At 42.8% G+C, this 11,443-nt stretch overlaps 1 protein-coding gene across 1 annotated transcript; it reads left to right on the plus strand.

Annotated features, from left to right (window-relative positions):
* The first annotated feature begins 353 nt into the window (after positions 1-353).
* Positions 354-9,014, plus strand: TPH1 (tryptophan hydroxylase 1). Its single transcript, XM_008948255.1, has 11 exons — positions 354-470; positions 1,452-1,635; positions 1,915-1,917; positions 2,993-3,093; positions 3,776-3,843; positions 5,324-5,520; positions 5,753-5,888; positions 6,395-6,521; positions 7,740-7,835; positions 8,422-8,555; positions 8,840-9,014. Exons 1-11 carry the CDS (start codon positions 354-356, stop codon positions 9,012-9,014), a joined length of 1,338 nt encoding a protein of 445 aa, XP_008946503.1.
* Positions 9,015-11,443: the final 2,429 nt, after the last annotated feature.

The following is an 11,443-nucleotide window of genomic DNA, read 5'->3' on the forward strand; positions in this document are numbered from 1 at the left end:
GACATCTTCTAGCTCCTCCCTTCCCTCTCCCCAGATACTACTGCTAATTATAAACTGTTATTTGAAAACATTTTCTGCATCCTGGAGAATGATTAAAGATGTCTATAAAATCATTCAACTGAAAAAAATAAACCTCAATATTTCATCCACAGCTTTCCCCAATGCTGTGTGTGCCTAACTTTATGCCTGTTATTGGTAATGATTTAAGTGGCACCATTCCTTCTGGGGTTGATCAAAGCACAATGTTGCCCCAGGACAAACTGAAAGTTAAACCTTTATGGTTTTTGCACTACTAGCCATTCAAAAGAATCTTTTTGTTTGTTGGCATTTAGTTAAGTAAGTCAAACTACATGATGATTGAAGATAATAAAGAGAATGAAGACCATGCCTCTGAAAGAGGACGAACAGCCATCGTGTTTTCCTTGAAGAATGAAGTCGGAGGACTTGTGAAAGCATTAAAACTCTTTCAGGTATGTCATAATCACATTGCTACAGCAGCTCTTTTTAAATTGTACCAAAAATTTTTGAACACACTAGAATTAGTGGCATCCATTTATTAAGGATCTGGCTCCCATTTTGCACCCAAAATTACCTGTGAAGGCAAATTTTTGCCTTGGAATTGAGACGCTGGTTGGCTAAAAATCTTCATAAACCTTGTCATGTGCACTGACTAAAAACCAACAGTTTTGTCTTTTCCCCTCATGAGAAGAGAACTGGCACTCCTTGCTTCAGCTGCAGGTAAGGGGTGGGTCTGAAGCTCCTGCTGGTGACAGGCAGACGCTTGGGGTGCTGACCCACGCTGGCTGAGCCCAGTGCCCTCGTCACCCTGCCTAGGCGGGCGTGGGGGGCCAGAGGGACTGTGGTAGCACAACTGCCCTCCTTCAGGTGCTGCACGGGTGTTGTGCAAGGGGTCTCTGCAGTGCCACTGGGCTCTGCCATCTGGCCCTGCCTGGCCTGGGGTTTTCTCTCTGTTTCTGATATTATATATACAATTAAATAATTTTTCAAATAAAAGTGAAATTTATGCCCTGAAAGCTGCTGCTTTTAAATCCTTTTCTTGCTTGTGAGATAATTACATGGTGAGTTGATTGCCATTTTGGTGAATTTCCCCAGACCTAGTTGCTAATCAGTTTCCTATGGGAGGGCTGAAAGAAAAAGGTTTGTGAAATTAAACCTCCTGACTGTGTCTTTCTGTGCTTCCTGAGTGTAAATGAAATTGAAAGAACACAGGTTCTCTTTCATTTTCTTCTGAATGGGAAGGTTTTTACAACCAAACATTTCCCCCTCTCCAATAAGTAAAATACTAGCAAGAGATCCAATTAATTAAAATAGCTTCATAAAGGTGGTGAATAGTCCATGGCAGGTAGAATATTAATTTGAAGAACAAATTTTAGTGTTTAGTCAATTATTTTTAGTCAATCTATTTGAAAACTTTACTTCTTACAAAACAGGAGAAGCATGTCAATCTGGTACACATCGAGTCACGGAAGTCCAAGAGACGAAATTCTGAGTTTGAGATCTTTGTGGACTGTGACAGTAGCAGGGAACAACTGAATGAGATCTTCCAGCTCCTGAAATCCCACGTCAGCATTGTCTCTGTAACCCCGACAGAGCATTTCAGTGTCCAGGAAGATGGTAAGTACAAAAGGCAGCTCTGATGAAAGTACACTTCTCAGTGTGTTGGTTTGAAACCTTTTTCTGATGGCCACATCTGCACTGGTGGAGTGTTTTCAGCCAGGTTTCTGTGCTGTGGATGAGCATAGCAGAGCTGCCTGGGCTGCTGTCACCTAGGAGCACAGGCTGTTTTGGGCAGCTGCACGTTGCCTGTCTGTTGTCTGTGCTCCCATCCCTCCTGAGGACATCGATGGGGGTCGCTGCTCCCACACAGCCCCGCTCAGGCCGGCATGTAGACAGGAGGTCTGAGTGCAGGGCTTGGCTGGGGAGCTGCACACCGTGGTGACAGAGGTGCAGTACTGACAGACCCCGGTTCAGTGTAGGCACTGGTGAGAGTGGAATATAGATTCTGCAGTTTCTTTATGTAGCTCTTGATTTAATTTTTTTTAGTCACTTTTTGTCATAATGAGTTACTTACATTAGTGTGAAAGAGGTAACCTCGGGAGGCTTCACATCTTGTTTTCCCTTGCTTCTAGCTAAAGAGATGCCTGAAGTTTGGGCAGCAGGGAGTCAGTCGCATTTATTTCTCAGCCACTCTACTTGGTACAGGTTGGTAGATAGGGGAAAGTGAGATCCAGTGTTCTTGAATAAAAATGGCTTGCTTTAGCCCAAAGGCAGGGGGATTTCCATCTAAACACTCCCCGTGTCCTTTTTAAGAAAACAGAAGAGCATTGGGACAGAAAAACAGTGTATTAACTGCTCTGCCAAGAGCTTGGCTAAAAACTCCCTTATGCTAAAAAACCAAAGTAGTCAGTCAGTAGCAGAACTGTACTGGGTGTCTCTCTGAGGCTGCAGGGCCTCCCTCTTCCCCCACAAACACCTCAGCAACGCGGGATGCTTCTGAGGTGCACAGCCACAGAGCGGTGTTTGTTTCCCATGGTCAGTAAGGCAGGACAGGAGGACTGCAGCCTGCTCCCACTCTGCCCTGGGACCAGGCAGGGCCCTTCTCTCTCCTTCGTGTCCTTTGCACCCGAGGAGGTTCACAGCAGTGTGCACAAGGAAGCCTTGTCTCAGTGGGAGCCTCTAGATGCGACTCAAACAGCAGTAACAGCTAAGGGCCACAGAAACCCTGTATTAACTGTTTCCTCCCCTGGACACGTTGGAGCCGGCTGCGCTCCGCGGGCAGACTGTGGCACTGACAGAGGAGGAAGTGTGAGCTGTAGGCTGGTGCCAGATAGGCAGTGCACTCCCTTGTCTTATTCATGCCCTTTTAATTTATAGATTTCGTTTGTAACCGCCATAGCCATACTTGAAAGTGGCCTTTCCTGCCTCGGCATGCTCGGCGTTAATAACTGTGTGGATTCCATGTGTTCCCTAGACATGGAGAATGTTCCCTGGTTTCCAAAGAAGATCTCAGATTTGGATAAGTGTGCAAACCGAGTGCTGATGTACGGGTCCGATTTGGATGCTGACCATCCAGTAAGTATTTTTTCCTCCCTACACCTAGTCCTTAATAAAAACATCCTTTGTGGAGCTTACTTGAACAAAGTGCAGCTCGTCCCTCTTCTTCCCCTCAGCGGCACCTCTGTGGCTCTGAGAACTTTCTCTTGGGGGTTTCATGTCTTTTCACTAGTTCAAGCAAGGCTGTCACTGAATTTGGCTCCTGTGCCTTTCTGCAAGTTTTACTTGTGCAAGGACTCCAGGTCTTGGCCTTGAGTGGTCGCATACAAATTAAAAAACAAAACTGTTGTAAGATGGGCTTGGTTCCTCCTCTTTCTTCCTTACTATAATTGGAACAAACAAATTGGTACTTGGGCTATGCAAATGAGCAGTTTGTTCTGTAATTTAGAATAATCAAGCAAGTAACAAAGTTTGTATAAATACTGATACAACTAAAATGAATCATTGTCTTCAGAATATATCGTTGCATGCATAAACCTACTGATTCTTACTCTGAATTGGAGTACTTGCTTAGTTCACAGTTACTAAGCATTTCAGACTATATTTCAGAACCCTGTGAGGTTCCTGCCAAATCCTCTCCTTCTTACACAGCATACTTTTATATTTCCCAGCTGAAGAAATTTCAAGTGTCTTGCTTTAATTTATTTACTACAGCTTGGAAACTCAAATTTAACTTTGTTTTTCTCCTTCCCCCTTCCAGGGTTTCAAAGACAATGTCTATCGCAAGAGGCGAAAGTATTTTGCAGACCTGGCTATGAACTACAAACAGTAAGCTTGAATTCTTCTCAAATAAGCTTTCTGGGGGCTTTGAAATAGTAATAACAGAGAGGACTGGCAGGAGCTCACCTTCCCTGGGCTCAGATCTCACTGAGACACGCATGGCTCAGGAATCAGAGCCATGATGGGGGAAATGAAGGGAGAAGTAAGATAAGATTAAAAGGTAGGTCTGGGCCTCTGATCAGTCTGGGGCTGTGGCCGCTCGGCTGTTATGGCACCTGCAGCAGTGCTGACCCTCCTCAGGTGGGCAGTGATGCCAGCTTGGGCTTCCTGCAGCGTGGTGTGTTTGGACTCCAGGGTCCCTCCTGGCTCCTCTGGAAATGGGTGTGAAGAAGGGTGAGGGTGGACGATGCACATGGCACAGCTGCCTGGGCAGGACCTGCCGACTCGACTAGGGCAGGTCGGTCTCTGTTGTGAAGGAAAGGGAGGGGAGGCAAAACCCAGTATGTAAGCCATTGACCACCCAGTGTATACTCTCTGGACAAATGTTAATACTTCAGTTTTCTTTCCTGCTTCAAACTAGTGCATGTGATGTGTAGATAAGAAGTTTTCTGTGAAAAGAAACTTGAAGAGCTTCTGTCTTTAGAAATGCTGCCTGGGGGGAGGGAGCTCTTAAAGCAGTAAGAACTTCATAGCCCAGCTCTGTAAATTCTTTCTAAAGATGATTTTCACGTTGCTGTTGCCTGCTTGAATTTAGATGCCAAGTTCCTCAGTTGGAAATGACCTAGAAATGGTGAGTGTCTGGAGCTCCTCTGCACTGTGCAGTAGTGCAGCTGGTCACCACAGCACAGAGCTGGTCACTGTTCATGTGCTGTTGATGGAGATTCCCTTGGGAAAGCATTTGCTGTGCTGGTTCCCTGGCTGGCAGTGGACACTCAGTGTGGCACTCCCAGTGCTTTCAGTGGGCTCTAGGTCACACCCGTTAATCGAGATGCTGAGGGCTGACTAGGAGGGATGGGCTACAAGTAATATATTCAGACAGATGCTTGTCTCCTCTGCATAGACACATGATTTTTACCTAAGGTGTGTATTTAGCTGCTTCTATGCAAGATTTTGTTAATTTAGGGAATTCTCTTTTTTAAAAAACAAATCAAAAAGGTAGTGGAAAGTAGTTGCAGACAGGAAAGTCCAGTGGGGAGCAGGATGTGTTCTCAGCATCTGAAGCTGTAAAGGTGGTGCAGGTGTTTTAAATGTTATTCAGCATTAATCACCTAACCAGCTGTTTACAGAACTGAGGTTTTCAGGCTCCAGTGAGGTCAATGCAAAGACTCCTGTCAGTTGATTTAGGTGGAAGAGAGCAAGCCCTTAGATGAAGAGCTCTCCAGGGCATAGACCAGATCTCCCTGTGTTTTTGACAGTGCCTAATGCACCCTGACCAGGTGTCACAGCCATATAGATACTAAATAATAACAGTAGGTGAATGAGTCATCTGTTATTAGCCATTTACCAAGGAATGTCCTTCTCCTTGTAGTGGTGACCCAATTCCCAAGATTGAATTCACTGAGGAGGAGATCAAGACTTGGGGGACTGTGTACCGAGAGCTTAACAAGCTTTACCCAACTCATGCCTGCAGAGAGTACCTTAAAAACTTGCCCTTGCTCACCAAATACTGTGGGTACAGGGAAGACAATATCCCCCAGCTGGAAGATGTGTCCCGCTTCCTGAAAGGTAACGTGCTAGTCTTACACAAAAAGGCAGTCAGGTCCACTGCAAATCACTCTGCTGTCTTGTGGGCACGAGAAAACATCCTTGGCTGCTTTTGCTTGTATTCTTCCTAATTCTCCCACGTGCCCTCGAGCCAAGGTGGTGCTGTGGCCTTCACCCCAGCTGCAGTGGGAAACGCGGCCGCGTGGCCCCGTCCCACACTGCACTAACGGGCAGTCTCTCCATTCCTTTACAGAGCGCACAGGTTTCACCATTCGCCCCGTTGCTGGATATCTCTCACCCAGGGACTTCTTGGCAGGATTAGCATTCAGAGTTTTCCACTGCACCCAATACGTTAGACACAGCTCGGACCCTCTCTATACACCAGAGCCGTGAGTCGTTTCATCTTGGGGTAGAGTTTGAGAAGGGAGTGAGTTCTGAATCTCACCATCCAGAACTAAGCTGTTTAAAAACTGTTCAGCAACACTAGCAAGAAGACTTATTTTTAAGGTGCTGGAGACTCAGCCTTCACACCAAATATCATGAAGTTTAAGCATGCCAAAGTGCCACCTTCATAAGTACAGGATTTTCAAAAGTACAGCATGATATTGGAGAGCTCTTGTTGATGCCATTGTGTGCAATTTAATATTCAATTCCCTCACAAATGTGGTACTTAGGTCTTAATTTTAGACAGCTTCATTTGAAATTCTGAGTTTCTGTACTTATGTAGAGTCGGTATGACTTTCTCAGTTGCATTCAGCTAAACATGATTGATAGTTTTCTATCTTTTGGATATTAAATAGTTTGATGCAAGACATTGTACCTGTTCAGTGGTGCTGCTTTTTCATTCTGTCAAAAAGGCAGATCATGGGATCTCTTGTTTTGATTCTTTTTCCAGCGACACCTGCCATGAGCTCCTAGGCCACGTCCCTCTTTTGGCTGAACCCAGTTTTGCTCAGTTCTCCCAGGAAATTGGTCTTGCATCACTCGGGGCATCAGATGAGGCTGTCCAAAAACTGGCAACAGTGAGTGTTTGAGTGTCTCAGTGACTGAAATCTTCATGCTTTACTAGGCTGATCCCCACTCCATCAACTAAGTTTGGAGCTTCATGTCAACATAAGCCACGCCAGATGCTAGAACGTTGTGTTCCACTGGCCCTTGACTTTTAGGGCATATAACAATTCTCCAAGCTAGGGGAAAAAAAAAATTAAATTTGGTATGATTGGTATTTTTCTTCACTTGGCTGTCAAGTAGGGGTGCAAATTCTGCTGGTAGATCACTTCTTCCAGATTGAAATTCTATGGTCTGTTTCTTTCAAACAAAATCTTTTTACTTCTGAGTACACAATTCAATGATTTTAAAAGTAAACTAGTTCTTTAACGGGCAGAATGAATTGATAAGGTGTTTTCATTGAATGTGGTGAGTGTGAGCATTGGACAATTTTCGGCCAAGAAATTAAAATAATAGAAATTATTTTATACATAGCAGTTTCTGGATGCTTTGACTAAAGTATTTTAAGGTAAAAATCGAATTTAGATGAAAAATAGTTTTGAAATCTACGAAAGAACTTGTTTGCTGTTTTGTTTGTTTGTTTGTTTTACTTTGACTAAAGTATTTTAAGGTGAAAATCGAATTTAGATGAAAAATAGTTATGAAATCTACAAAAGAACTTGTTTGCTGGTTTGTTTGTTTTTCCCTCCCACCAACTGGTGTAGTTAATGGTAAAATTTGTACTGTCTTCAGTGGGAGCAGAACTAAACCATCTATGAAGATAGCATTCCTCCTCATATAGCTGCAGAAACCCTGAAGTCCAGCAGACTCAACATCTGCAATTTTACAGGCCACTAACCAAATGAGAAACAAACTATAGTGGGCTGATGTTTCCACTCACTCACAGAGATCCTCTATCAATTGTTTCTTTTAAGCTGAAGCTGTCAAGTCATGAGAATGCTTCTCAAAACAGATGTAAATCTCAATGTAAAATCCTGCTGACACTAACAGCTTTTAGCCTAGCTGGGTGGTCTATAATATCAATCTTTCTTATGAGAAATAACCAATCCTGTGGTTCTTTGCCCTTCTGTTCTGGCTTCCCTCCTCTTTAAGTGTCTGAGAGGGATAACCAAGTGATGACTGTCTGATATTTGCAGCTGTTTGATGCTCCCTACAAACAGAAATGCCCCCATGGAGTTCACCACAGCATCTTACCTGAAGGCTGAATTATTTTACTGCCTTCTCTGTTTCAGTGCTACTTCTTCACTGTGGAGTTTGGCTTGTGCAAGCAGGAGGGACAGCTACGAGTGTACGGGGCTGGCTTGCTCTCTTCGATCAGTGAGCTCAAGGTAAGAATATCTACTGCTTAGTTACCTCTTCTCTTTGTTGGCATCTGATTACTGTTGTCACTACTTTGCCCTGTTTTTAATGAAGTGTAATTCTAAAAGTCTTTCTTTTGAAAACTCCTAGATACCTACTAGACTTTAAGAAAATTCACTGTGGCAATAATTACTGGACAGTCTCATTTTGGATATATGCCGAGCAGCTCCATGTCTTTTGCCAGAAGCTTTAGATGACTGGAATTTCTTCACATTAGGTTCCAAGTAACTATTTTCAGAATAAAACTGCTGGTTTATCCGGATTCTGAAAATACTGCTCTTGTTTATGCATGAGCCTGGGATCTGAGGAATCCCTTTTTTGACACTGTCAGAATATGACCTTTTGAGTTATCCTGTTTAAGCTTTAACCACTTTTAATCAATTTTTAACCACATTTTTTATCTGCAGATAAAAATTTTAAGAAGCAATGCACTAAATGTGGTCTCACTTAATCTTTTTTTTTTTTTTTATGCACTGTACCTCATGTCATCTTCCTTGTGGATTCTTTGGGTGGTGATGTTCTTCTGACACACGATAACTCATTGTATGTTACCAGCACTCGCTCTCCGGCAGTGCCAGAGTCAAGCCTTTTGATCCCAAGGTCACCTGCAAGCAAGAATGTCTCATTACAACTTTCCAGGAGGTTTACTTTGTTTCTGAAAGTTTTGAAGAAGCAAAGGAAAAGATGAGGTAGAGATTTTCCCCCCATCTCCTTGTTTTATAAAAGCAGGTTTGATTTTATGCATCTCTCAGCAACAGCACCAAACTTTTTATCACAGTTTTATAATGATTTTTCATGGGATTGGAAAGTATTAGTATTTGCTTGATCTTCCATGTGCTGGGTGGGAAAGATGATGAGCTATGTAAGTTTGAAGTATTTTTAAGTAAATGGTTTAGAATAGTAGTTATTGATACTAACAGCACACAGAGGATGCAATTCTGTTCTAACTCTTTCTCTTTTTTCACTTGGATAGGGAGTTTGCAAAAACCATCAGGCGCCCATTTGGAGTGAAGTACAACCCTTATACCCAAAGTGTGCAGGTCCTGAAGGACACCAGGAGCATTGCCAGCGTGGTGAACGAGCTGCGGCACGAGCTGGACATCGTCAGTGATGCCCTCAGCAAGATGGGCAAGCAGCTGGAACTTTAACACCCTGTCGGCAGGGTGGTGGCTCAGCAGCTCCTTCCCCTGCTGAGTTCTTTCTAGACAAGTAATGTGTTGTGTGCAGAACTCTCTCCTTTACAGATGGAAGAGTGAATGGCCCATAACAATAATAACTTTTTCTTCTCTGTGTAAAGTCCCTTGCAGAATGTATCTCTCCATCCCCCTTGCATAAAAAAGGTCCAGAGTTGCCTTTGAGAAGCTGGTGGGGGAGCAGAGAAATTGCTGGATGGGAGCAAAAGTGTGGCTGTGGATCTGGGCTGAGATCAGATGCTGCAGTGGCTTATGAGGCAATAATGGAATTGTTTGCCACAGGGAAATGTCTGTTTCTGACTCTAGTAGCCTGTAATTCTATAGCATTGCAGGCTTTATAGCATAGAAGCTATAGTAATTGGTGCTTCTGAGTCTCTGCAACTAAATTTTAAACTGGAAAGATTACAGTGCAGTCTGTAATCAGGATGCGAGTAGATGGAGGTTCACCATGATAAAACTGAGAGGTCAAATCTTTGGTTTCAAAGGGATCATTCTCACCCCTGAAAAACTGCAGATCTGATGTTAGTCATACTTCTAGTATAAGGCAAAGATACAGAACTATTGCATGAAATCCTAATTCTGTTTATTTGAAGAGATTTGCTGTCAGAGAGTTGGGATTTTTATTGCTGTCCTTGATACTGCACCTGAGGGAAGACCTTTACATACAGAAAGTACCATTTGCCTTTTTCCTGATTGAATTAATTTAGCAAAAAATATAGCAAGCCATCAAGTACTGACTTAGCACAAAGCCTAAAGCCATTCCAATTTACAATTTAATATTCAAAATAGTTTCATTGGTTTTAAAAACACCAAAGTTTGAAATAACAGCCAAAGTTCACAGTCTAGTGTCCTCTTTGTAAGAGTAAGTAACCTTTTGATTGCTTGGTCACTTTACTGATCTGCAGAAGCTGCAGGAACATATGTTTTGTTTCTTCTTTACTAGGCCTGGACACCTGTATTCCCTATCAATGCAAATAATTCACAGGAATTCTGTGGCCATGAATGCAACAAACTGCCTTGTAGTATAAAATGTATTGAATTCTAGGGAGCACTTTACAAGTGGTGGCAAGCAGTGTCCTGCTGACTTGTCACACATGTATCCCATAGTACCAGACTTCCCCATTTTCAGGGCTCCACAGTTTCATGCATCCTGCATGGCTGTAGAAAGCCCTGCCAACAAAACGTGTACAGGGTATGATACCTTTGAGTGGAAGCTCTGTGACATGCACGGTGATTCTTGAGAGGTAGAGCTTATCAGGATATCCAGCATTTGCAGCAGTGAAGATCACTGGAAAATTGGGCTGAAATCTTCAATATACTGGAGATGCTAGTCCAGAATTTTAAGAGCTTGAAAAGACTTTAATGAACCTCTGTGCTTGAAAATCAGTTTGAGTTTCGTATGCTTTCTAGTAGGCCACATCTGCTCCATACGCAATTGCTGGCCCAATCTTTCTGAGTATAATCATTGTTTAAATCAAGTCTAGATAATTTTTTTTCTGTGGCTGTTAACCCACTATAACATTTTCTTAAAAGAATATTTAAGACAGTATAAATATGGTCTACATATAGACACTTTAAAATAGATTTTAGGAGTTTTGTCTTTTCTGAAGAAACCTTACAAGTGAGTTGTAAGAGAGGATCTATTTTGTCTGCTTCTGTGATAAGTTAATAGCTGCATTTTTAAAACTGTTGGGATTATTGTGTTGCTGAAATACACAGATCTGTGTTACTTCAAGTATTTGTCTGAACTATGTATACATTTCAAGTAGGAAACCTTATACTTCATAAATTAGCACTTACTTTTGAATACTTTGGAAAAATGGCAGTGTTATCTTTATTTGCACTTGTGTAGCAAAAAATTAGGTAAACTGCTAAGAGTAATATAGAAGATGCATTTCCACAGCATTAACAACCTGTATGTTTGGTTTCACGCATCCAAACCTTCTGGCTATGTGGAGTAATAATTTAAATATTTTAAACTATTGTAGCGGCTTTAAATGTCAGTGAAATAAAATGACTTGTTGCTAATTATTAGAAGCAAACTCCCCTTTACTTCAGCAGCGTAGCAATAAACACAAAGCACTCACTTCTGACCAAGAGTTTTTATGTTTTATACTGCAGTTCAGGGGCTCTACGCATGTGACTTAATTCCATTTGGAACCGTATATATTTTTTTGAGGAGTGAATTGTTTTCCCCTCACTTTTTAAAGGCTTAGTCTCTTTTTCTTTCCTGTTAAACGGGTGAGGGTTGAGGTTTCTCAGGAAAGGAGGGTTGAGGAGCTCCCCCGCGCTCCGTGACCTGTGTCGGCGCGGGCGGCACCGGGCGCTGGGGCTTCAGGGGAGTTCCCGCGGCAGCGGGGGCTGGAGCCCGCCCGGGGAGGACA

This window comes from Merops nubicus, unplaced genomic scaffold (genome assembly GCF_000691845.1).
Source record: "Merops nubicus isolate BGI_N331 unplaced genomic scaffold, ASM69184v1 scaffold25099, whole genome shotgun sequence".
In the NCBI taxonomy this organism is placed as follows: domain Eukaryota; kingdom Metazoa; phylum Chordata; class Aves; order Coraciiformes; family Meropidae; genus Merops; species Merops nubicus.

Bases quoted from the DNA above. Each gene is read 5' to 3' on its own strand.
- TPH1 (XM_008948255.1), top strand. From the start codon at position 354: ATGATTGAAGATAATAAAGAGAATGAAGACCATGCCTCTGAAAGAGGA. The intron at 7,836-8,421 runs GTAAGAATATCT...GTATGTTACCAG, and splicing joins CTTCGATCAGTGAGCTCAAG to CACTCGCTCTCCGGCAGTGC. The intron at 8,556-8,839 runs GTAGAGATTTTC...TCACTTGGATAG, and splicing joins GAAGCAAAGGAAAAGATGAG to GGAGTTTGCAAAAACCATCA.